The sequence below is a fragment of the Siniperca chuatsi genome, linkage group LG6 (genome assembly GCF_020085105.1).
Source record: "Siniperca chuatsi isolate FFG_IHB_CAS linkage group LG6, ASM2008510v1, whole genome shotgun sequence".
NCBI lineage: Eukaryota > Metazoa > Chordata > Actinopteri > Centrarchiformes > Sinipercidae > Siniperca > Siniperca chuatsi.
In genome coordinates this window covers 20,456,949-20,483,348 of record NC_058047.1, presented here as the reverse complement: position 1 = coordinate 20,483,348, position 26,400 = coordinate 20,456,949, and the positions used below count along the sequence as shown (strand labels likewise).

General features: G+C 40.5%; 1 protein-coding gene across 11 annotated transcripts in view; it reads left to right on the top strand.

Moving 5' to 3' along the window:
• unc13a (unc-13 homolog A (C. elegans)) overlaps positions 1 to 26,400 on the top strand; it is a 49,368-nt gene that overhangs the window by 19,193 nt on the left and 3,775 nt on the right. For 2 of the 11 annotated variants that reach the window (XM_044200654.1, XM_044200646.1), the window contains 30 exons: positions 693 to 698; positions 977 to 1,051; positions 1,143 to 1,362; positions 2,412 to 2,639; positions 2,927 to 3,068; positions 3,673 to 3,842; positions 4,029 to 4,144; positions 5,535 to 5,698; positions 5,847 to 6,000; positions 6,329 to 6,397; positions 6,900 to 6,989; positions 7,228 to 7,362; positions 8,921 to 9,054; positions 9,302 to 9,387; positions 10,110 to 10,236; positions 10,394 to 10,490; positions 11,271 to 11,414; positions 11,549 to 11,626; positions 11,905 to 11,982; positions 12,104 to 12,192; positions 12,307 to 12,453; positions 13,468 to 13,591; positions 15,016 to 15,021; positions 16,905 to 16,934; positions 18,364 to 18,420; positions 18,562 to 18,642; positions 19,964 to 20,111; positions 20,924 to 20,980; positions 25,097 to 25,189; positions 26,215 to 26,374. In XM_044200654.1, coding sequence (XP_044056589.1) covers positions 693 to 698; positions 977 to 1,051; positions 1,143 to 1,362; positions 2,412 to 2,639; positions 2,927 to 3,068; positions 3,673 to 3,842; positions 4,029 to 4,144; positions 5,535 to 5,698; positions 5,847 to 6,000; positions 6,329 to 6,397; positions 6,900 to 6,989; positions 7,228 to 7,362; positions 8,921 to 9,054; positions 9,302 to 9,387; positions 10,110 to 10,236; positions 10,394 to 10,490; positions 11,271 to 11,414; positions 11,549 to 11,626; positions 11,905 to 11,982; positions 12,104 to 12,192; positions 12,307 to 12,453; positions 13,468 to 13,591; positions 15,016 to 15,021; positions 16,905 to 16,934; positions 18,364 to 18,420; positions 18,562 to 18,642; positions 19,964 to 20,111; positions 20,924 to 20,980; positions 25,097 to 25,189; positions 26,215 to 26,374 — 3,305 coding nt within the window. The remainder of the gene's footprint in view (positions 1 to 692; positions 699 to 976; positions 1,052 to 1,142; positions 1,363 to 2,411; positions 2,640 to 2,926; positions 3,069 to 3,672; positions 3,843 to 4,028; positions 4,145 to 5,534; positions 5,699 to 5,846; positions 6,001 to 6,328; positions 6,398 to 6,899; positions 6,990 to 7,227; positions 7,363 to 8,920; positions 9,055 to 9,301; positions 9,388 to 10,109; positions 10,237 to 10,393; positions 10,491 to 11,270; positions 11,415 to 11,548; positions 11,627 to 11,904; positions 11,983 to 12,103; positions 12,193 to 12,306; positions 12,454 to 13,467; positions 13,592 to 15,015; positions 15,022 to 16,904; positions 16,935 to 18,363; positions 18,421 to 18,561; positions 18,643 to 19,963; positions 20,112 to 20,923; positions 20,981 to 25,096; positions 25,190 to 26,214; positions 26,375 to 26,400) is intronic. The other 9 variants (XM_044200656.1, XM_044200649.1, XM_044200655.1 and 6 more) reach the window with 6 other exon arrangements.

Sequence of the window (26,400 nt, the reverse complement as noted above, 5' to 3'; positions counted from 1 at the left end):
TTCTCTAACTCTTGGCAAGAAAGCAAATAGGCGTACAGTATTTGTCAAAATGTCGAACTATTGCTTTTAATGCAAAAACACATTCTGTAGGGCAGAACCAAACCGAATTTGGCTCTTTATATTAACTGCCAGGCAAAGCTCAGTGTGCCATTTTCCTAAACACACCAGATCCAAGTGCTGCCACACACAAGTAATTATCTCAGATGACTGTCTTCATTATTACATTAATCTTGCTGTCACAAAGTAACAGTCACTACGCACTGACAGGTGCACCGATGTTTCTCTTCCTCTCTCTGTCTCTTGCTTTCACACATGCACACACACTCGCACCTTGTCAGAGTGTGTCATGTAATTGATTGGACAGGGTGGGGTCCTGGCTGAATGAGCAGTGATCACAGGCTATTTCATTCAGATATCAAATGCTCAAGTATGGTTGCAGGTGTGACTTCCCCGCCCTTAAAGTCTCCACATCTGGTTGTAGATTCACATTGTTTGATTTCCCCTCCATGCTTTTATTATGGATGTCCATTCTTGTTTAACCACAATAACTACAGTATATGCACAATGAATGCATCATTTCTCAACATCTCTTTTGCATTTTTAATTCTGTATGGAAATTTCCCTCTCTTTCTTGCCTTTTTCTAATATTAAATCTCTCCTTTGTTCCTCCCGTCTTCACTGCCCTGCCACAGGCTATGGTGAGTAACACCAACACCATTTGCTATCAAAACACTTAGGTTACGAAGGTATTCCAGTTTTCTTGTTCACCAGCAAATTGATCGCTCTTAAGAGAGGAAGCATTTTAAATTCTGCAGCTGTCACCTTAAGTTTGCTGTAACTATTCAGGGAAACATTGCCAGACAGACAGTAATAATACAAATGGCCTCACAGGCTGCACTGAGATTTGTTTTGATTACAAGAACATTTTGAGGTGGGAGCTGAGAGAAACTGACCCCTCCTCTCTCCTGCCGCTCAGTCCTTGGTTCAGAACTCCAGGAAGGCAGGCATTACCTCGGCCCTGACGTCCAGCACCCTGCATAACGAAGAACTGGTCAGTTACAATATTAATTCACATGGTGCCAAAAGTCATTCCAGCACACTCAACGCTGACCCTGCAACTTCTCTCTTCTGTACCCTCATAGAAAAGTCATGTCTACAAGAAGACCCTCCAGGCCCTCATATATCCCATCTCCTGCACCACCCCACACAATTTTGAGGTGTGGACAGCAACCACGCCCACTTACTGCTACGAGTGTGAGGGACTGCTGTGGGGTATTGCTCGCCAGGGTATGCGCTGTACCGAGTGTGGAGTCAAATGCCACGAGAAGTGCCAAGATCTACTCAATGCTGATTGTCTGCAAAGTAAGTAAGGAAAACATTATCCCTGGATTACCCCTGGAACTGGATTAAAAATATGATGATGTAATTTAAATTTAACAACACACACTTGATACATGTTAAATCCAGGGCTACAGCCAGGTGATGGTTAGCTTAGCTTAGCATAAAAAATAGAAACAAGGGGCAACAACTAGCCTGGCTCTGTCCCAAAAAAAAGTATACTTTGGTTTTTGTATGGTTTAGACAAATGAGATATAATGTGATATAATATATCTGCTTTTTTGGTGCTAATAGGCAGATGTTTTTAACTTTGGACAGATATCTCAGAATCTATCTATATTCTCATCTAAATCTTGGCAAGAAAGCAAATAAGCCTATTTCCCAAGATTTCTTAACTGTTACCTGGTAATGTGCAATTATATATTTATTGCTTGGCCTAAAATTGGCTTTTCATAGCCAATAATATTTTGGGATATTTATTAGCCAAAGCTTAGGCACCACATTGTATTCATAGTGAGAAAGGATGCTACAATATAGCATAAAATATTTACAGGAGCTGAATAACCATTTGCTCACCTTTTTTTTGCAGCGTCAGTGCTGCTTTTTTTTATTAATAACCGTAAACTATCTAGTCCATCTATTTCCTCCTATCTCTATTTGTCAATGCCAAGAACAGAGTCAACCTCCTCCTTCTCTCACTGCTACTTTCTTATTTTCCTTGTGTTCTTGAGAGGATATTAAAAGCCATTTGTCTTTTGTTGTCTTCCACCTTTCTTTTCAATCTCTCTTTTACTCAGCATTTTATAGCTCTGCAAATGTGTCCATCTTATTCATGAAAAAGCCATGTTTTTCATCACCTACACAGTGTTCTTCTGTGCTTTGTATTTTAAATTGAAATATAACTTGTAGAAATGTATCCTCCATGCAATTTTCTGCTCTGTTTTTCTTATCATTAATGACTGTATTGCAACTATAAACCAACTTGTATCAAACACCTCTCATATGATACCACTTCTAATTGCTTTTACATATCTAATCCTTTTGTTTCTCGTCATAATTTTCACGCTAACCAGGAGCAGCAGAGAAGAGCTCCAAACATGGTGCAGAGGACCGAACCCAGAACATCATCATGGTTCTTAAAGATCGCATGAAGATCCGCGAGAGGAACAAACCTGAGATCTTTGAACTCATTCAGGAGGTGTTCACCATCGTCAAGGCCACCCACGTCACCCACATGAAGCAGATCAAACAGAGCGTGCTCGATGGCACCTCTAAATGGTCGGCCAAGATCAGCATCACAGGTGAGAGTGGAGTCAAATCAGTACAGTATAGTAGCTTTGAACAGATCTAGCCAGCACTGTCAGCATCAAAGTAAGAGGAGACGACATGTGTCAGGTGTTGGTGCCTATAAAAAGAGACAAGCTGGCGTTTGTATAAAGAGAGCACAAGTGGCGTTTGTGGGGCAGTAGAGCAGAAGGTCAGATGATTTAAGAGGCATCTGTCAGCATCCAAACACACACACACACACACACACACACACGCACACACAGTGGCTGACCAGCTTGACTTTTTTTCCCCTTGTTCCTAGTGTTGTGTGCCCAGGGTTTACAAGCCAAGGATAAAACTGGTTCCAGTGATCCTTATGTCACCGTCCAGGTGGGAAAGACCAAAAAGAGGACCAAGACCATCTATGGCAACCTGAACCCTGTCTGGGAGGAGACATTTAATTTGTGAGTCAAGACCTCTTGGAAACATATGTGGAACTTGTAAGAGTTAGGGCTCCAAATAATGAATTAGTAAGTACTTTTCATTACCGGTTTATATGTTGGTAATTTTTTCCATTTAATCAATGTATTGTTTAGTCAATGAAATGTCATATGTTAGAAGAAAATGCTAATCATGATTTCTCAGAGCCCAAGGTGAGATCTCAAAATTACTTGTTCTGACCAAACAACAGTCGAAATCCGAAAGATTTTCAATTTATGATGATAGAAAACAGAGAAATCTAGCAAATCACCACATTTGAGAAGCTGTAACCACCAAATGTTTGGAATTTTTGTTTGATAAATGACTTAAAGGAATAATTGATCATCAGTATTTTTATATTATATATATACATGTCAATCAACCTTCCAGATCTAGTTGCTGCACTGCTGCAGTTAAAGATTTCTATCTTCTTTATGTTTATTAAGTAAAATGTATTTAGATTTGTTTTGTTTACACTTTTGATATTTAATGAGTCATGACAGTAATTCCTCTGGACTTCTTGGCCAATTGTCAATGTAACTACTATATTTGGTAGCTGTGGCTGACTCTCCGGTTCTCTCTGTTTAGTGAATGTCACAACTCCTCAGACCGCATCAAGGTGCGAGTGTGGGATGAGGACGACGACATAAAGTCTCGTGTTAAGCAGAAGTTCAAGCGGGAGTCAGATGACTTCCTCGGACAAACTATTATCGAGGTCCGCACTTTGAGCGGAGAGATGGACGTCTGGTACAACCTGGGTCAGTTGAGTCACATTGTGTCAGTTGAATTGATAGTCCACGTCATTTATACTGTATTGATACCACAGCTTCTTACTGCCATGATCAGTTCACCTCACTTTGCAGTTATATGACTGACCTAACTTCTCCGATTGAGATTTTTTCATTTTGTTAACTGTGTTGCTGTATGTCTTGTGCTCTTCACAGACAAGCGTACAGACAAATCAGCTGTGTCTGGAGCTATCCGCATGCACATTAATGTAGAGATCAAAGGAGAGGAGACGGTCGCCCCCTATCACGTTCAGTACACCTGTTTGCATGAAGTAAGCTCAGTGTGTGTGTGTGTGTGTGTGTGTGTGTTTGTCTGTTTGAACAGGGGAAAGTAATGAAATACATCTATTCAAGAGCTGTACTTAAATATTGTTTTGAGATACCGGTGTTTCATATGTGCATTTTGTGAGACTTTACCTCACTACTACATCTTTGGGAATAATGTAATTTTTCCTTTATCTATGGGGCTACTTTTTTACAAAATAAAAAAAGAAGCTATATAACATGTAAAACTTTAAACTACCAAATAAACAGCATATATCCAGGCCACCCAAGACATTAGAACTCTAAAACAGGTTGATGCATTAATACCTTTTCCCTCTGAAAGGGCCTGTACTACTTTAGTCCATTTTACAGCTGATACTTAGTCCTGTGCTTTTACTTAAAGGCCCAATCAGAAGTCAGTGTGCAGATTGGGCATTTAAATAAAACATTTGAATGCGGGAATCTTTTTTGATGCATTGCTGCTTTTACTTTTATAGTTTATAGTACCTTTTCCACCACTGTGTGTGCCTGTGCATCTGTGTGTATCTCCGTGTAAAGTCATCCTAATGAGCCATGCCAAACAGGTTAATTTACTTGACTGATGTTCAGTTTCATAATGGATCCATTCCAAATTAAACTTAAGTTAATACTCTGTAAAGTTTGCTTTGCTCTCATAAGATAAAGACCACTTACAGACATCTACTCTGGCTCTGTGCTGATTAATTGTAGACCAATCACAGTCTCGTATGGAGTCATTATTCGGCTCATTACTCAACAGAGCATATTAGCTGAACCTTCACAGACAAATGACCACTGTTATTGCTGCACATAAGTGGCCATAAACCACGTAGCCAACTCAGAATGTTTTACAGCAGCATATTGCTTTATGGCTGAGTAGTATAGACAGCACCTTGTGTTGGCCTCATAATGTAGTTTAATGGCTATTCATGTAACACAGCCATGTAAAGATAGTTTGTAATCTGCTCTGTTTTTGTACAATGAAACTTTGATCACAGATGAGAGTTGTGCAAATGCTTAGCCCAGCTTCGTAATGATAGAATTAAGGAACAATCATTTGAACATGCTGACTAGTAGCGACACACACTCAAACAATCATGGTCAAACACTCCTTATCAGCTATCATAATGATCATAGCTACCCCTGTATTCCCTAAACACAACTATATCCCTAAACATGACAAAGCTCTTAATAGCCGTTTATCACTTCTCAATTGCTTTCTTTTGAACCTACAGTCTCTATTTTTTGTCATTTGTCTTTTTCTTTCTTTCTTTGCTTCCTCTTCTGTATTTTCACTCACTCTCTGTTTTCTATACACCTCCTTCAATTATCTCTCTATCTAACTCTTTATCTAACTCTTTCCTGTTTTCCTCTCTGTAGAACCTCTTCCACTATGTGACAGATATCCAGAACAACGGTGTGGTGAAGATTCCTGATGCCAAAGGAGATGATGCATGGAAAGTCTATTTTGAGGAGACTCCTCAGGAGATTGTAGATGAGTTCGCCATGCGTTATGGAGTGGAGTCCATCTACCAGGCAATGACGTATGTTACCATCTGAAAGTCTGAATTCAGAATATCACTATTTTCAAAAAAGGCCCTGTGTGTTTGCATGCATTCTTGGTTGTTTTCATGCCTCAAGCTCTATGTAAAGTATCCTGTGTTTGCTTACATGTCTGTCCCTCTTTTGCAGTCACTTTGCCTGCCTGTCATCTAAGTACATGTGCCCAGGTGTGCCTGCAGTGATGAGTACCCTACTGGCTAACATCAATGCCTACTACGCTCACACCACCCAGGCAACGAACAATGTCTCTGCCTCTGACCGCTTTGCTGCTTCTAACTTTGGGGTGAGTCACTGCAGAAACAATTAGCAGAATCAATAAATGCAACAGGTGTCACAATTATAATCATTAAATCCAATGATGAGGCTTGACGAAAAAAACTAAATATCATAATTACATTAAAAAAATAAAAAACTGAAGTGTGTCTTTGCTTTGCTTTGTAAACAAAAAGTAAAAGTAGTGTTTTTGCAATCACAATTTCCTTTTTTACAAAATGCTCATTTGTTATCCTGGGGCTGAATGGCTGGGCCTTTATATATTAAGCAGTGTGCCGTGTCTGCTATATGTTTGGTAATGTTAAAATCTGTGACCATGTATGTTGTAATGCCCACAGAAAGAGCGATTTGTCAAGCTTCTAGACCAGCTTCACAACTCTCTGAGGATTGACCTATCCATGTACCGAGTAAGATTGCTCTACATCTTGTTGTTTGCACTCATACATTATCTTTGAAAAGTTTATAATAGATGACAACTAATAGTAGCTGGATAATCAAACTGCACAGTAGAACATCAACCCACTTCCTCTCTTTTTCTCTACTATACTTCTCCTTTCTTCCTGTGCTTTTCTTTCTCCTCATCTTTCTCTTTGTATGGCACAGTAAAACAAAGCAGGCAGATGTGTTAATTAGAGTGACAGCTCCTCTGAAACATGCCCAGACACATTCAGGAAACACTGCACACCCACACACTAACAACTGGAAATTGTGTTGCCATGCTGGATCGTGCCCACAGATACAAACACACACAAACACACACTGGACAAGGATGGATGTGATGTCATGTGTTTTGGCTCACTGTATTTTTTTTTCTTCATGTAGTTGAAGCGCTTTGAGTAGTCAGAAAGACTAGAAAGGTGCTATATAAGTACAGTCCATTTACCATTTACCATCTTCGTCTGACTGCAGAACAACTTCCCTGCCAGCAGTCCCGAGAGGCTGCAGGACCTCAAGTCCACAGTGGACCTCCTCACCAGTATCACCTTCTTCAGAATGAAGGTACCGTCCAAAGTTTTTTAGACTCTGATATGAAAAGCAGCATAATATATTTGATGTTCAAAATATTCATCTTAAAATTGACATTGTATTAAATTTTAGGGAAGAATCGTATTTTATGTGTCTTTGTAATTAAGATGAACATGAAGACAATTCTGAAGTGCCATAATTTGGTGAATTAATTTCGGTGCATGCACTTGCCTAGTTTAATTGTATCTCTCTTTTGTGTGTGTGTGTTCAGGTCCAAGAGCTTCAATCTCCACCCAGAGCCAGTCAGGTAGTGAAGGATTGTGTCAAAGCCTGTCTCAACTCCACCTACGAGTACATCTTTAATAACTGTCATGAGCTGTACAGCCGCGAGTATCAGACAGACCCGGTAAGAAGCAGCAATTTATTAAATACCTGTGTAGGTGTGAGTGAATGTCTATCTCTCTCTTTCTCTCTCAGAAAGAGACAAGAAATGGTTTGCGCATTGGTACACAGTGCACTATAATAAAAGAAAAACAAAATAATTAAATAATAAAATTACTAACAAATAATAAAAAAAATAGGTCATATGGATAGCGATTTTGAAGAACTCATTGAAGAGCACATTTTCATGTCATTGGTTTTCCCTCAGACTGACATGACATTGTCAAGTAAATACTGAATTTTATTTTGGTCTGGGAGTTTGTCAAAATCTTGGTATTTTAGTTGTATTTTGGCAAATAAAACAGGGTTCTTATCTCTTTATACAGTGAAGACTACACTGTAGCAGGACGTGTTGTTCTGTCTCTACCTCTTGTTGTTGGCAGAACTGACACACAGGTTTGTCAGTGCTAAAAATCATTAAAGTTTAATTTAAATTTTTTGTCAAAGATGTCCAATGATTGATGTACTCTTTTTCTTTGGATGTTATTTGGTTCCGTCTCTCAGAAGGAACAAACACGATAAATCACTGCCTAACTCCAAACTCACTGAAAGACTTGACTTATTAATCATTTCAAACTTGGCCAGCAGTTTTCTTCATGAATTATTATTACAAAGAGAGGTATCCATGTCTGGTGCTTGATTAATCAGATCGCTTGGCTAAAATTATTCTTTGTACAAAATGATTTTTGAATATTATCAGTGACCCTTCTTTGCTTGATTTCCGTATTGTCCTCAAGGTATTGTCCTCAAAAATGCCATGGGACACTTTTGTGCATCTGTGTATGGAGAGTCCCCATCATCTTCTTAGTCTGGGTAGGCCAGGTTTTTCCATTCATCACTCCTCCATCCGATTTCAACAGGGATTTCTAGAACTGGCTTTGAGTCCTCATTAAAGCACCAGCCTCATTCAGATTCCCCCGTGAATTTCAAATAAGCACTTTCCCCTTTGAATAAAACATTTCATCCTGAGGTACGTTGCTATATTTTGTTGAAATCTCTGCAAGATCATTCTTCACTCTTCAACCCCTGCGGTGCTCGGCTTCGTTTTTTTTTTCTTCCAGCACATCTTCAGTCGTCCAGAAAGTTGACATTCTGAGTCTGTTTAAAGCCGTTTGAGTAGCAAATGTTGAATATGTATGTGTTGTCAAGATTTCCCCCCAAAAAGTCTCTGTCTCAGATAGTAAAAAATACCATTAGTAAAATTCACATTAAGAGTACTAAATGGTCACACAATTAAATAACTACACTACTTTTGGAAGAATTGTTATCTTATCCAACATGTGAATAGAGGTTTGGCAGTATGGCCTAAAATTTATATCATGATGGGGAAATTGTTCAAAAAACGGGCATGGTTTGGCTTCAAAAACTCAACAGAATACAATTACCTGGAAACTCTGCAGGTCGAGAGTTGTTGCCAGTGGTGCCGATCTTCCCTTCTGAACAAAGTGACCAGCAGGCTAAACTCCCCCAAAAATGTTTGTATAGAGTTTTGTTGTGACTCTAGTTGTGTACTGCTTTTCCAGGCCAAACAGGGTGCTGTGCCTCCAGAGGAGCAGGGACCTAGCATCAAGAATCTGGATTTTTGGTCCAAACTCATCACACTTATCGTCTCCATTATCGAGGAGGACAAGAACTCCTACACTCCCTGCCTAAACCAGTATGTCTCCGTATACGTATATGCTCCTTTCATCTATGTATTCTCTTCTTTTCTCCCAGACCCTTTCAAATTTGATCACATTGCATTGTAATGACATTTCAATTTTACACTAATTACCCTATGTCTTCTCCACAGTTTCTCTTATTACCTCTAAAAGTACAGGCTCTTATCTATTGGCTCAGTTTCATATACCTTCTCTCTCTAAGTGCATATACAGTAAGTCTTTCTCCTTCTCTCCTCAATCAAGATTTCCCCAGGAGCTCAACGTGGGTAAAATCAGTGCTGAAGTGATGTGGAACCTGTTTGCTCAGGATATGAAGTATGCCATGGAGGGTGAGTGCAAGTCAATAATATACTGAGCTTCTGAGCTGACCGAGCCTCGTCAAAGCACTGAAGACTCCTTAGATAAATGTAGCCGCTAACTGCGATTTTGTGGTTCAGATACTATTGGCACTAATGACCAAATACACGTAGACACACAAAACAGTACAAAATAGTAGGAGAACTAGGTTGTTTTAATTGGAATGTTTCAAATAGAGGATTTTATAGTAGCTGAACAATCATGTAAATGTACATCCTAATATGTGCTAAGGCACACCAACTAAAGGTATTGAAGGTATTTTATTATTAAGCATGTGTTAAATTTTGTGATAATTAGTCAAGTGGATTAGGAGATCCAGTTTATTGGCCATAATGGCGCTCATTGTCATTTGCTGTACAAGCACACCAGATGGTTGATTTTGTTAGCCCAGACACACAGCCAACAGATATCAGATGGATATTTTCCATCTTTTGATTAATATTTGATTTCTTTAATAAAATTGGTGTGATTGGTCCTCTTTTTATAATGCTATGACAACTATACAAAACGCGATTGTGTGATTAAACCATCAATCATATTCACCAAGTCTGTGAGGATGTGTGTTTGACTCTGGGTCAACTCCTCTGTATGTACAATAGATCTGTTGTAATTGCAGGTAGACGTAGCTTAAACACCAGGAGAGAAATTTGCTTTTTACTCAACATGCATTTGGTCACTTTATTCCTTCTCTCAGAACATGAAAAAAACCGGTTGTGCAAGAGTGCAGATTACATGAACCTGCACTTCAAGGTCAAGTGGCTGTACAACGAGTACTGCAAGGACCTGCCCTTCTTCAAGAGCAGAGTGCCTGAATATCCTGCGTGAGTAGCAACTCCCCCATCACTGTTTTGCAACATCAAATCATCAATTTCACTTACACTGAAATCATAAAATAAAAATAAACCAATAAAAATCCTCATCTTGTGTAATTTTGGGTTCCTGGTTTGTAATTACACGTGTATTTTCTGCTCTCCATAGATGGTTTGAGCCATTTGTCATTCAGTGGCTGGATGAAAATGAGGAAGTGTCTCGGGACTTTCTGCATGGCGCTTTGGAGAGAGACAAAAAAGATGGGGTAAAACTTTCCAGCTCTTCTTCTCCTTGTCTCCCCTTCACTCCTCTGGAAACGCTGAGTCGATGTTGTTGTTCAGGCAGAATTACTGTAATCCATCCTTTGTACTTCCTCTGTCACACTCAAAGTTATCAGCCAAAGTTTCACTCTCTCTCTCGCTCTGCCATCCCACGCTTCCCCCTGTCTCTCCTATACTCTTCAAAGACAACAATAGCAGCACGGACACAGAGACACAGACGTGGACTCAAAGCAGACAGTGTGTTTGGACGTTTTGGTCAAAGTGCTTCAAAGTATAAAGCGAGGAAGCGTGGTTGAGATGTGCGTGTACTTGAAGGATATAACATAACAGCAGGATATTGTGAATTAATGGCCTTATTCCAGAGTTTTGACTGCAGGAAAGCTGTCCTGACCTCATTACCCACACTCCTCAGAGGAGCAGCTACACACTCACCTCTAGCTAATTAGGGACCAGGCGCTAACCAGCAGCCAATTACAAGGAGACAGACAGGAGCTCCAACCTGTCACCGGATGTCTGTCTAACTGGCTGTATGGCTGGTTGGCTGTAGGGTGCCTGTGGTGAAAGATATCAAAGGTCCAGTTTAATATAGCACCTAATGGTCCATCTATATAGTCTTAGGTGCCCAGAGGTCACACCTTGCGAGCCTCCCTTGAATCCCAGTTTCTCACCTGCTACCTCTAATCTGATCTCTAATTACTAATGCATTTTTCACATTATTTTCTTCCCAGTTTTTAATCCTCTTGCACGGCTTTTCTGCCCTACAGTTCCAGGTCACATCAGAACATGCTCTGTTCTCCTGTTCGGTGGTAGACGTGTTTTCCCAGCTCAACCAGAGCTTTGAGATCATCAGGAAGCTAGAGTGTCCGGATCCACAGATCGTAGGACACTACATGAAGCGATTTGCTAAGGTAGATTCAGTACAATTGCAATTTGGAGTCAATTTCGAGTTTGTACAACAAAGGGGTCTTTAACAGTAGTAACCGAACTACAACTACCTTCTGATGATTGATGACCTGTTGCTCTTTCATGTTTCTCTCTCCAGACGATCAGCAATGTGCTACTGTCCTACGCCGATATCATCTCCAAGTTGTTTGCTAACTATGTCACCATGGAGAAAGTGGTGAGTGGTTGAAGACTTGATGAACCCATGTGGATTTTCACAGAGAAGATTCTCAATTAAAAAAAAAAAAGACAAACAATGTATTTCAGTTTAAGTTGTTTTTTACTTGCTTGAAAACTTGTTAATTGTCTAAACCATGAACAGATTTATTCAGTATATTCACAGTTGTGGGAATGGTTTCTTTGAATCCTGTACCAAAAAGAAGGCTGATTCATTTGTAAATGTTGTAGTGAGTACTGATTGTTTAAAACAGACATGTGTCATCTTTCTGTCCTCAGCCCTGCATCCTGATCAACAACATCCAACAGCTGAGAGTTCAGCTGGAGAAGATGTTTGAAGCCATGGGTGGAAAAGATGTGAGTGATTCTCTTTTTTTATCCTCTCCCGAGTTCCAACTCCCAACCGCTATTGTTCACTATCTTAGGTATTTGGTCAGAGTTGCCTAGTTCAGACAATGTTTCCATGTATGTACTTTAGCTGTGTGTGGAGGCCAGTGATATCCTGAAAGACCTGCAGGTTAAGCTCAACAATGTCATGGATGATCTCAGCAGGGTCTTTTCTGTCAGGTAGAACCACACTAACACTCAGTCATTCACACAGAAGTCTGACATTATTGTGATGTGTATTTAGACAGACTGACAGTGCAGACTTCACTAAACGCTTGCACTTTTCCTCTGTAGTTTCCAGCCTCACATAGAGGAGAATGTGAAGCAGATGGGAGACATCTTGGCTCAGGTGAAGGGAACCTCAAATGTGGGAAATGCCAGCAGCGTGGCCCAGGATGCTGACAACGTCCTGCAGCCCATCATGGAATTCCTGGACAGCAAGTGAGGCAGTCTAAAGGCATTATAGTGGAGTCTAAAAGGGATAGTTAAGCTGTGGGGGCATTTTATTATTTTACCTACTTACCTGGGATTAGACAAACTCATTGATGCCTGTTTTTGTCTCTGAATACAATTTTAAGGTACGTTGAATAGTCTGGTTATCATACTTTAGGTCGGGCTTATTCATTTGATGGCCCGCGGGCCACATCCGGCCCAGAAGCAACCTCCGAGTGGCCCAGCATAAATACATCTGATATATGACAAAATAAGTAAACTACATATATAGTGTATGGAAGTAGCTAACGAGTGAGCCGTCTCGCTTCCTTCTCATCTCATCTGTTGAGAGTTCCACATGCGCAGTACCGATTGGGCAAGATGTTTACGGATAAAAGTTTTACCAAAGTTTTCTCATGTGAGTTCCAACCACGCTTAGTAGCTTTTCAAAACATCTGGCTATTAACAGTCACAAGTAGGGAAGCGCTCTACTCAAAAACAAAAAAAAAAGGTTTTAAATAGGCTGCTGAAAATGTCTGGCCCATCTACATTTCATCTACACAATCTGGCTCAATTGAATATGTAATTGAATAGCCCTGCTTAAAGTCAATGTGTGGATGTGTGTGAGGTTAAGTTGCAGCTCAGGAGGAGTTTGACCAGTAATCCACACACAGAAGTTTAATATTTCTATGTAATTTCCTCACTTTTGAGAGGAATTTCTACTTGATTCCACCGTCATATGTGGATTGTGTTAAGCTAATATTATTACTCAACATTCAAACAGCTCATCGAGACATAACAAAGACTAAGAAAGGCAGCTATGAGTTTGTCTGACTATAGGTGAGTAGACGCAGTAGTGAAATTCCCCAGAATCTAAGCTTTTGTGCGTTTCTGAGAAGTTTTTTTGTTCAATCTCCTGTTCTCTTTCTCATCACTTTTTTTCTTCAGGAAAACAGTGTTTGCTTCCTTCTGCTGCTTATTATTCATCTCCCCTTCCTTTCTTCTGTCTCACCCTTCCACCAGCCTGACTTTATTTGCTAAGATCTGTGAGAAGACTGTGCTGAAACGTGTGCTGAAGGAGCTGTGGAAGCTGGTGATGAACACCATGGAGAAGACCATCGTTCTGCCGCCACTCACAGACCAAACGGTGAGAGCGCTCAGACCAATGATTACACATACAGAGGCATACAACCATACAAATACACACAATAATAATGCTAAGCTACACATGCTGTTTTGGCAGTCATTGCTGACTGTGCCTGCTGTACATGCAAGGAGTGATACTTTTTTAGTATGCATGTATTTGCACATGCAAACAGACATATACACACACACATCCCTAAGATCTGTTTTCCGGAAAGCTTACTGATTACTTTAAGTAAGCATGAATGTGTCAACGAAGATATATGAATATTTTGATATGTTCTGATGATGACCAGATGAAGCCAGACAGCAGAAAAATTATGTACAAAACATATAACACACACATACACCCACACATGTACAAATACACACTTACACACACCTCCAACTGCCAAGGCAGCATCAAAAGAAAAAGGAGGAGGAGGTGGAGAATAAGGAAAGGGAATACAAAGGCAGACATTTTGTATGTGTTGCGATTCAAGATGGCCCTCATATAAACAAAAGATCAAACTGCATTCTTATCCACTTCTTAACCCCTACACTGCAGATCAAACTGCATCCTTATCCACTTCTTAACCCCTACTCACATTATATTTAACACCGCCCCCAGTGCCTTCATTGATCTAAACAATCAAGATGAAACCCTTTCAAAAAAAAAAAACTGGGGGGAAAAAAGAAAAAAGGAGTGCACCATATCATTCTAACACCAGCTCATGGCTGCTCTCCAGTATGTCAGCCAACAATTATTTGGAGAGATTCCTGATTTATGAGTAACTCACAACAGAGTGGCAGAACATTTTTGCCCAAAGGATCTGGCCCACTTCCAAAAAGAATCATACATTTTGGAAAGCAGCCTCTTGTTTTCTTTTGTTTTGGATATATGTGTTCTTATTTGTGTTTGGTTATTAACTAAAGAGCCTCATATCACTGTTAATACAATGATAATTCATCTCTGGTTACCATGTACAGTGGTAGCCAGTATCAACACTACTGGTTCAGCCTCAGTAGCCATAGGTCTGCTGTTAGCCCCTGTCCAATTGAGTTTATCCAATCAGGAAAAAGAGAGAGGAGCAAAAATAGGAGAAGAAAGTGAGCTCTGTATGTGAGCAATGCCACATGATCATTTCTAGAATAGCTATTTTTCATTTGAAGTTGCTGTTAAAAGCTAAAACACTTATTTGCTATATTCTAAGAAATTTCATAGTAGTAAAGTTACTTATTTGCTGGCCCCTCTCACTTTTCTACCTGTACTTAGTCCAGGCATTAGACAGGTATCAATTGGTACATGTCCCTCCAGCCCTGGGGCCCAAACTTGTGTTTTTTTTTTTTAATTGATGTGGGGCTCTTTGCAGCTTGACTGACCCTTTTCTCTGGTTGTTGTTGTTGTGATTACTATTACATCCCGCTCCCACCGCTCTCCCTCCACAGATGATTGTAAGTACAGCACTCCTGCGTGTGTGTCTGTCTGTCCGTCCACGGTGGTTGGTTCTCTGCTATATGTGGCTGCGATCTTCCCCTGTTTTTTACCCCACATCAGACCCTCTGCCGTCTCACAGTCTCACCTCTCAGATCTGTCCCATCTCTCTTTCATTTCTTCTTCTTCTTTTTCTTCTTCTTCTTCTTCTTCTTCTTCTTCTTCTTCTTCTTCTTCTTCTTCTTCTCTTTTCTCTCCTCTAACACTGTCTCTTTTGAGAAGACAGTAGCATGGTGCATTCCTGACTAGTTCTGATAGGTCCCACACCCCCTCAACAATCTCCACCGATCAATGCCCCCCTCTTCTGCTGTCTCTTCTTCCTGAACACTCTCCTCAAACAGGAAGTGGTACTCCTCTCTTGTGCCTGGTGTTGCCTTGTTTCTTCTCATGCATTGTGTCCTTTTACTGGGACTGGTGGGGTGACTCCGATCTCTCGGTGGCTTGGTATCTGGTATCCTGCCCCCCCACCACTGTCCCCACCTTTCCCACCTGTTTGAACTGTGTCCTGCCCCCTCCCCCCCACCGCCCACTGTGGGTTTGTTGCTTGCATCTGATCTATTTCAACACTGCAGTCTTCTCTCAGTATACTGTACAACACTGTACTGTACTGTATGTCTCTGCAGACCTGTCATGTTGGTCTGTCCTGGTTTGATTTCATGTTCTGTTGTTACTATGATGATTGTAATGCTGGTATTGTGTCACTGGTCCTGATGCACGGAACGGCTGTTCTTACAAGACGTTATTGGTTTGAATTGTTGTTGGTCAAAAAGGGTGCATTCAATGTACTATGCAAAAAATACTCTTAATTTCTTAAAGCTCTACTGCATGTGATGGCTCTTACATTGTGAACTACGAAACTTAATTTTTACCATGTTGAAACTGACTCCTACAGGATATAACGAAGCATCTAGTTTAACATAAGACCTTTTAGAATTGTCTATTCTGATCTATGGTGACTTGATATTACACAGGCAAAAAATTGTAGTGGCACACAGGAAGTGATTTTTTTTTTTATTCTGATGAACAGAATTGATGTGTTTCTCAGTTCACACGATCTGCGGCGCTTGTTTATTGTTTAATGTCAAGTGTAACCAGTTGTGGCGGAAGTATTCAGTTCCTTTTACTTAAGTAAAAGAAGCAATACCACACTGTAAAAAGAATCCATTTCAAGTAAAATTCCTGTTCTGAAAATGTTACTTATGTTTAGTAAAAGTACATGTATTATCAGTAAAATGTACTTAAAGTATCAAAAGTAAAGTAGTACTGTTGGGCAGTTAAATCCATATAATATATATACAACACAACAAATTTCATAAAATGATCATATGGTACCTCAAGTTCCGTCAAGTTTAGTCTTTTCTTCTTTTAAGGGAATAGTTTGATATTTTAGGAAATAAACTTATTTGCTTTCTTGTCAAGAGTTAGATAAGAAGATTGATACAACTCTCATATCTGTGTGTTAAGTATGGAGCTGGGAGTTGGTTAGCTTAGCTTAGCTTGGCTTAAAGACTGGAAGTGGCGGAAAACAACTAGCCTGGCTCACTCCAAAGTTCAAAAATCCACCTACCAGCACATCTGAAGCGCACTAATTAACATGTTATATCTGGTTTGTTTCATCCATACACAAACGTAAATGTTAAATTGACAATTGTTTTGTGGTAAGGCACAAAATCTGTTGTTGTTGCTTTTGGAAGGCAAGCAACTGAACAGAGGTGACGTCTCTGGCAGTGACAAGTATCCTCAATTTTTTTTTCATATTACAAAGCAACATATGCTTCTTATGAGAGTGAGACTGCAGACACGGGCCACTGCTTGAAGTATTAACCACATGCTCTCTTTCCAGGGGAGGCTGAAGAGTGCTTCTCACAGTGATGTAAGGACTAAACCCCTTTAGATCAATGTGTCTTGTCTCTCTCCTCTCTGTCTTCACTCCGTGTCTCCGTCTCTCTCCCTCAGCTCGCAAGTCAAACAAAGCAGTGGAAATATTGATTTTTCACGTTTGTTTTTACACAGCATTCCTCTGTAGTGCTGTTTATATGCTGTGAACCCCCCCCATGAAATGCTGTAGCAGTAGCTGCCTGCACTCCCAGTCTCACCACAGGTCATACTCTAATCTACATGCGGACATTTGCGGCTCAAACGCATCACAAACCATAAGTCAACGAGTTCAATCGTCACTTAATTTCATTTGGGTTTTAAAAACGCTGTTTTATTTCATAATTGCTATCTACATTGCTGCAGTGCAACACAGAAGTAAAAATAGGGTGTGGTTCAGCTGCAAGTAGCAATGTAAGTCTAAGTGGCTGAGCTTCATGAGGCAAAGCTGCAAGCAAGTGATGGTTGGCACTTTGACTTGTGGTTTATGGTGCATTTTAGCCACAAAAGTCTGCTCGTAGGATCAGAATATTTGGCATAAAGTAGATTAATCACTGCAGCCCCTGCAACAAAAGGCACAACTATCTACCTCTTCAATCAGTTTAACATATTGCAGCAGTGGAGGGTGGCTGAATTACTCTCACATGAGCCTGTCAGGCATTGTTTACCTGACTGAATCTAAAGAGCTTAAATGAGTAGAAGCATCACAGTTTCAAGAGTGCACACTATTGTAATATTTCTAATATAATAAATCTGTTATGCACAGAAACTCATGTATGTGTTTTTTTTTTCATTTTCTGGCATTATTGTGATGTCGTTTGTAAGATTATTAAAACTTCAATAGGTTCTAGCCCCACACAGTATATAATAAAAGCATATTTCATGTCTAAGGCTGTAACCAACGATTGGATTAGAAGGTGCAGTCAGCAGCACTTAGTAATATGATGATATATTCTCTTACCAGAGTATTGCATTAGGCTGGACTTCCAGTAAATACCTGCGTACACCACAATGCAACTGTACAGCTGCTACGTGTACGTACTGTATGTGTGTGCACGTGTGTGTTCATGAGTGCACGTGTGTGTTCATGAGTGCACGAGTATGTCTTCTTTTTTGCTTTCTTGACCTCACTACGAGCTGAGCCACTTTCCTATCTCTTTGTACTGAAATGTCTCACTGTGTGTGTGTGTGTGTGTGTGTGGATTTGTGCTGCGGAGTGTAATGTTTTGGAACGAATAAAACACAGATGAGTATGATAACAGCACTTGAAGGAAAAAGTACCTTGACATCTGTAAAGCGGCTTAGCATGTCTGTTTATGAATGTGTGTGTCAGAAACTTCACTGTCCTCTGTGTGACACTAAGCCGTTTATTACTTATGATAATGACAGTTCTCTTCTCTGTCCTTCTGTCTTTCTCTCTCTTCCAGGGTACTCAGCTCATCTTTAACGCTGCCAAGGAGCTGGGACAGCTATCCAAGCTGAAGGTACAATATGCTTTTACACCATTATGCTCTGGGTCTGGCATCAGTGCTTCAGATCAAGTCTCTTAATTGCATAAAACTGTGAGACAGGGCATATTAATGGACAGTCATTTTGGTCTGTGCTTCTATTGCTGTCGACTTCAGGAGCACATGGTTCGTGAGGAGGCCAAAGCGCTCACACCTAAGCAGTGCGCTGTGATAGAGCTGGCCCTGGACACCATCAAGGTAGAAACTTTACATGTGCACAGGCTTTCACTGTTTGACAATGAACAGGTATGACTGGTGGAAATTACAGTAAATCACAGTGTATGCTTTGGTTTTACAAGTCAAATTTGCATTCTAGATGTGGTCTGCAAGGACGTGATGTATAAGAGCCCAACCTTTAAGACTTTGAGCTTTCTTTTTGCTTTATAGCTCTCTATTTTATTTGTTTAAGTTATAGAAAGCTTAATTTATGATCATGTTTCTTCCATATCTATATCTAGGAACACATGTGATGTACTGAGCAATGCATTTTGAGTTAAAAAATCATTTAAAAAACAACTAAAAATTACTGTACTGATAGTATGGGTGTTTCAATTGGACGCAAATTAAATAAATAATGACCATGGAACTGAGATGCCCAGGTGAGAGCATGTGAAAAAAAAGTATCAAACAGGCTTAAAATCCAGAGATTGGACCAGGAAGTTAAAAAGAAATAGGTAAAGAAAGAACATAGGAGCAATTAGCAGTAATTCATGACATACCTAAGAGCTGATGGCAGGATAACATTCATAATTAACTTAAGTAGCTTTGTGATGGGTTAAGAAAGGGAAAATAAGACATATTTAAAGTGGACATTTAAATCAAAAAGCATCTCTTTTACAAGATGACATGGGCATCTACAGAGCAGGGCCAGAGAAATGATTCAGGAGGTTTAGAAGTGGACAGGGGCCCTGTAACATGCCAGAGATTATGTAATAATTGTAGATTAATTAATTCTTCAGGACCTTCATTGAGCTGTTGTTTGCAATTCCTGCTACAGAGACAAAGCCCATCATCACTTGTAGCAGTTTGTAAGCTGGATTAATGTAGGGCTGCAACTACCAATTATTTTCCATTATTGAAGTATTTGCCAACTATTTTTTTTAATTAATTGATAAATCATTTGGTCTACAAAAAATGAGAAAACAGTGAAAAATGCCCATCACAATTTCTTAGAGTCCAAGGTAAAGTCATAAAATCCAAGAATATTCAATTTACTATAATGTAAGACAAGGAAAAGCAGCTAATTCCACATTTTAGAACCTAAAACCATTAACATTAACGGCATTTTAAAATAATTATAATTAATAATTAGATAATTTCCCATCAATCGACTGATAAAATAATCAATTCACTGACCAATTGTTGCAGCTCTGGATTATTGTGTAAACTTTTTGAATCCATTTTGTTCTTATAAGAACAAAGGTATTCCCACGAAAGTGCCTTCTTCAAGAACCTTTTGCAGTGGGAAGTGAGTTAACAGCTCTCCTCTATTTTGTCCATGTGCCTTTGTGTATGTTAGCAATATTTCCATGCTGGTGGTGTGGGTCTGAAGAAGACTTTCCTGGAGAAGAGTCCTGACCTCCAGTCTCTCCACTACGCCCTGTCCCTCTACACGCAGGCTACAGACAAACTCATTAGGACCTTTGTCCAGTCACAGAACACACAAGGTAACCTAATGGTCTTTACTCTCTGTGACGCTCTTCCCTTTCTCTGTCTTTGGGAGTCTTTTGATCTCTTTATTTTCAGTATCGAAAGTTAATTTCTAATGTTACGTAATTCTCTGATTGAGATCATTGTATTTGCTCTCTCCTAAGATGTTGATGTTGATGTTAGGGTTTTCCAAATGCTGGGCTCTATATCCTAAAAATATCTCACATGCTTTGTAGAGCATGAAGTCAAGGCTGTAGCTACACAATATTATCTCTGTGCTCTGAAATGCTGAGTCTCCTGGTAGCCAGCCTCCGGAAACACAGAGACTATTCTTTACATGATCTGACAGCTATTTGTAATGAAAAAATAAATACCCACCCCCTCTTTTCTCTCACTCTTTGATTCTGTTGCTCAGCCTCCATCCTACTGTCAGATGACTATGTAACAGCCATAGTCTTTGTGGAAGCGCTGATGCTGACACACTGAGCACCGCTGGTAGAAATATCATTTGAGTGGATGACAGTTTAAAATTTAATTAGCAATGCCATGCGGTTTTTGGAGCATACCTAAGTACATTTTACAGCAGTAGATCTGTGGGCTTTGCGTGTTGCAGATCTGCACAGCAGATCAGAATAATTAAAAAAGGGCTGATATGATTAAAATAACAATGTTTCTATCAGGATCTCACCCATCTTTAGGGACAAGACTCATAAATGTTGGTCTGTTTTTCTACTCTGTAATTCTTAAATTCCACCTCTGCAAACCTCATATTTCTACATGTTTCTCCTTTCTCTGTCTACTCCCTCCTTCTGCCCTGTCTGTGGGCCAGTGTTCGGCGGGAAGGGGGTGAGGTTCACCACTAGTGAGGATGTTTACCCAGAGAAGGGTATGTGGCACTCAGGCTTAGGGCCTGAGACATCCAGGACTACCAGAAAGCCTCCAGACCAAAGCCCAACTCCTTCCACCCCCCACCCCCCCACACATACACCCCCATGTGCATCCAGAAACTCCCCTGCCTGCTCAAACTCATCCCAACAGACAAATGCAATGCACAGATTGAACATACTTCCTCTCTTTTTTCTCTCTATCTCTGCATTTTTGCACACATACATACTGTACATGTCCACCACAACAATAAGAACATAGACTTTATGCATTCATGCATGTAATGTACACACTGATGTCTGTATGTACGGGACTGCGCTGAATACATACGCCATGGACTGTATGTATGAGCAGACACTAAAGCATGATGTGCTGACATCAGACAAACAGAAGAGAAATGCATTAAAGTATGGAGGAATCCTGATCCAGCATGACGTCACCGAGAGATGCCCGAGGGCCGAGCGAGTGTGTGTGTGTGTGTGTGTGTGTGTGTGTGTGTGTGTGTGTGTGCGCGTGTGTGCGCGTGTGTGCGCGTGTGTGCGCGTGTGTGCGCGTGTGTACACATGGGTGAGAGGAAGAGGCTGAGCAGAGCCAATGTGGCTGAGTGAGACTGTCCTTAAGGTTGTTGAAGCAGAAGCACAGTGTATTGTCTGTCTCCAGCGAGGAAAATGGAGAGGAAATCCTTTTCCCCCATGTTACCACCCCTCCCACTGTGTTTGAAATGAAAGACGCTGATGAAGAGGACTAGGATTATTCTGAAGATGATGATGGCTGTTTGCTCAGTTTGTCTGGGAGGGCTCCCTGTCCTTTCCTGCTCATCACATACAAACACAGACAGAGGCGGACACATACAAACACACACACAGCTGCCACGTGCAGAGCAGCCCTGCCTACAGCAGTGATGAGAAAGGGTGCTCAACTCATCTCCCCTCCACAGATTGAGCCAATCAGAAACAGTCCCTCAGGTCAGGCGGTCTGATTTCTGTCACTTTAGATTAGTATCAGAAGATTTGACTCTTGCTCACAAACACTCGGAGCTGTATGCATTCAGCTAACTCAGTGTGTTTTGACTTAGCTTCACTGTCTAACTTCATTTAATGCTGCACAAACTCCAGCACACTGACAGTCTTCTCAGATGGACAACAGTGGTATGTAAAAATGGTTAAGGCTCCAGTATGAGACTTTAAAAATATATTGCATACGAAATTCTGTGGACAGAAGCCAAGGAGGAAAGTATGGAAACAAAGAAAAAGGCTTTACACACTGCACTTAGCCCAGGACCAAAAGCATTTTTATACCCTTCTTATCCCCAGGCTAAGAGAGCTTTCGCACTGGCACAATCCTGGCACATTCCAAAGTGGACTAACCCTGACTTTAGCCCAGGACTTGCTGTTTCTGGTCTGGAGCAGGGTTAGCCCAGAGTTTGCACAGTTATCCCCTGAAAACTGACTAAACACGGGGCTGAAAGTTGCCAGTGTGAAACAGGGCTAAAATAAACATAAATGTAAACATTAGCCGCAGGTTCCAACAGACATTTAACCCAGGGCTAGTAGAAGTGCAGTGTGAATCATATAGCCCTGGGCTAAGGGTTAACAATGTGTGTGTGAAAAGGGGCTAAGTCATCCCAGGGTCAACTCTTAGGCCAGGGCTAAGGATAACCTTGGCCTAAGAATATGCAGTGTGAAAAGCCATTTTAAATGCCATAATCATTAGAATTTTACAAGCAGCTGAATTTCCTTCTGTAAGTTTCAAAGAGGGGAATTCAGACCACACAATGTCAGACAGATGGTTTTCAAAGTAAAACATTTAATCACTATCCACTCAGTGGTATTCAAATTTCAACATGAAGTTTTCTGTAGTGATTAAATTTCACAATTAGGTATCCAGTTGCTTATGAAATTCAAATTCTTATGGTCTTTCTTTGCTTCCACAGTGGAGGAATATATAGAAAACAAAGTCTTTAGCCTTCCTGCCAGCTGCTGGATGTCCTTGACTGTAACAAGGATGCAAATTAACTTCCTGCCAAGCAGATTTCACTAGATAGTTTTTCTAACCATATTAGAGTAGACGAATAGAGCAGGATGACTGAACAAAGCTCAGTGGAATTTCATCTTATGAACTTAACTGCTGCACAATGTCAGTACAAGTTTGAGATTTAATGTCTATTCTGGTGATGATTTGCAATATGGTACAAAATTTGCACCTCTGATTGCTGTGTTTATTGAAGAAGAAAAGCCTGCGTTTTCTTGGCAACCTCTTCCTGCCTCCCAGCCAGCAAAGTTTCTTTCTCATCTTTTATGGACGTCCTCCACAGAGTAGACAAGGCCAGATGGATGACTGCTGTTCTCTTTGGTCCTGTTGGCAGCAAGACCAACAATCCCATAATGCTCCCTGGAGAAATCCAGAGAGCTGCATGCCAGGAACACTCTGCCGTCTAACTCCCACAGACACCTTGTTTAGTGGGCGGCTGGTTGAAAACAGACACACACACACAGGCTGCTTGTCGTTGCCACAAAGATACCGTTGACGGAGTGAGGACACTAATTAAAACATTGAAAAAGAATGTCCATCTGTCACCGTATCCTTCTGGAGTTGTATGTGGATCTCAACCACTTGTTCACATGCAGCACAAAACCACAGAGACACTGAGGAAAGATTTGTCAACAATCTCCCTCCCAGACAAAAGAGTTGGAGCCTGAGTGGAGCCATCACTGTCTTCTTTACCCTAAAATAGTCTTATAGTTACAAGTATGGAGCCAAGGACCCCAAGACCTGAACTTGGGCCCAGGTCCAGAGCTGAGTTATCTTGGATGGAGGACTCAAATCCATTTGGTATTTATGGTTAAAATACAAAGAAACTGACTTTAATCATTTGCAATCCTAGTTACTTTAATTAGAATATTGTAAGTACAATTTGATTCCTGTCAAGTAAATTTTATTTATATAGCCAAAAATCACAAATCACAGATTTGCCTCAAATGGTTTTACAACCTGTGCAACATACAACACTCTCTATCCTTAGACTTTCATTTCATATAAGGAAAAACTAACAAAAAAAACTTTAACAGGGAGGGAAGGGAAGAAACCTCAGGAAGAGCAACAGAGGAGATAGAAACAACAATAGTAAAATGAAACTGTGGAGTAATATAATGACAATATTAGGTAAATAGAGTAAAAACATATTTGAAAAGTATGGATCTGGCTTGAATTTGTGTCCGTCAGACACATGCCTCTTCTCACAGTACAGCTTTATTTAGAGAGTTGGGTATCAGTAGTGTTATCCTTCACTGACAGATCTGAGAGACTGAACTGCTTCTCTCTCCGTAAGCTCCTTCTCCTTTCTCGTCCCTCCTCTTACCATGCTTGGGTAAAAGTCTTTACCAAGGAATGGGTGTGTCCACCTGTCTCGATCCATCTGAGCATGTCCTGACCTGAACTATGTCAGGGGAACCACGTTGTCAGTTGACCTTCTCCAGCTTCTCTCCTGTCTTCTTCTCTGCCTCTTACTAATCACCCTGCATCCTAACAGACACCTTGCATCTATGAGTGGGCACAAATGACTGTCCTCACTGGATCCAAATTATTATCTCTCAATTGCTGAATCTGTACAAAGGCTATTCAGTCAGTGTCTAATGATAATGCCGATAGTTATTTCTGGTCAGTGCGCTGGACTGTAGTTATAGAGTTGTTGAGAAATGTTTTACTGTTATACTGCACATACAGAGAATGCCAGTGCTACCTATATTAAAACACTTATGCCCACTCATAGCAGCTTTGTCTGTTTGTCCACTTTCAGACCACAACATATGCACAAGCAGATCACTATGCCTTAGTTTAAGTCCTCCTGTTACACAGTGATTAGTTTAGTATGAAGTTATGTTGTGTCTTGTCAATATTCTGTGTGATATCCAAAAGGTTATAGCAAAATCCATTTCAATGTTCAGTTTATAAAATGAAATGGAATTGGTCTGTAACCTTTCAAAATGAGGAGGAGATTTTGGAACAGAGGGCATAGTGGTTTGTGTGAGTGTTTGGCCTGTGATAGGAGCACAAAAGACTCCATGTTTCCACATTTAAAGGCATTAACGTGCCCCTCACTCTCTGTCTGTCCTGTCAGGCTCTGGGGTGGACGATGCTGTGGGAGAGGTGTCCATCCATGTGGAGATTTTCACTCACCCAAACACCGGAGAGCACAAGGTCACAGTGAAAGGTAAAGAAAAAGATTTGTTTTCCCCCTCTTTGTTTTCACCTCGGTGAAGTGAACCATGGATCAGTAAGCATGAGAGTCCATTCTTGACACTGGAAATAGAAGTTTGACAAAACAATCCCGACTACAAGTTCACTTACTAGCTTTTTCCAGAGCTTTCAACCATCTCATATGGCCTTTAACTCCTAGAGTTCGCTCAGTTGTCATCAAGATAGTCCTAAAAGTCCTATGGATGAAACCATAACACCTACTGAGCTCGCATGTCAACAGATCCATCTCCATGACACCTGATCAAACTCGATCCACTGATGAAGACCATGTGAGGAGGTTGAAAGCTCTGGTAAAAGCTAGCATGTAGACCCTGAGTTGGATGTCAAACGATCAGTATGTTTGAAATGTGACAAACAGAAGCGTTATTTGTTTACATTAATTTGACACATGTAAACAGGTTTTACCAACAAGATACGCTATTTTGAATGTACTCTTGGCCAAAACAGTAGAATTGAAACAAACAAAAAACTTCAACACTGTGCAAAAACATAAACAACCAAAACTTTAAAAAAGACAATGCTGTAATGAGCCAAAAGCCTTTAATAACAGCTAAAGTCACCATTACCTCAGCTCTAAAATAAAAAAATAAATAAGCAAATGAGTGAGAACTTTACAGTTAGTAATAAATGTCTTCTTTTTTCCAATGTCAAAGGCACAAGCCTATGCATATTTAAAGTCATATGGATATATAATTGTCATGATATGTCTAATGATAATGCTGATACAGTGCCCGACTGCTTTTCAGCTGCCAAAGAAAAATATGACTTTGTAATGAAATAAAATCCCAGCTCTCCCCCTTTCACTATCTTAACAAGGAACTGAATATGAGACCTGAGCGAGAGCCAGTATTTCTTGTTCTGAATTTTCTGTCCACACACACATTTTCTCCACATGAATCTCTCTCTCGCTGTCTCTCACCCACACCTTCCCACTGTCTTCCCTTCCATTTCCTCTCTCTCCATCTCTTTCTATCTCAGTGGTGGCTGCCAATGACCTGAGGTGGCAGACGCAGGGAATATTCCGGCCATTTGTGGAGGTCTACATCATCGGCCCTCACCTCAGCGACAAGAAGAGGAAGTACGCCACCAAGTCGAAGAACAACAGCTGGGCTCCCAAATACAATGAAACCTTCACTTTGTGAGTAATAATGCTGATAATGATTG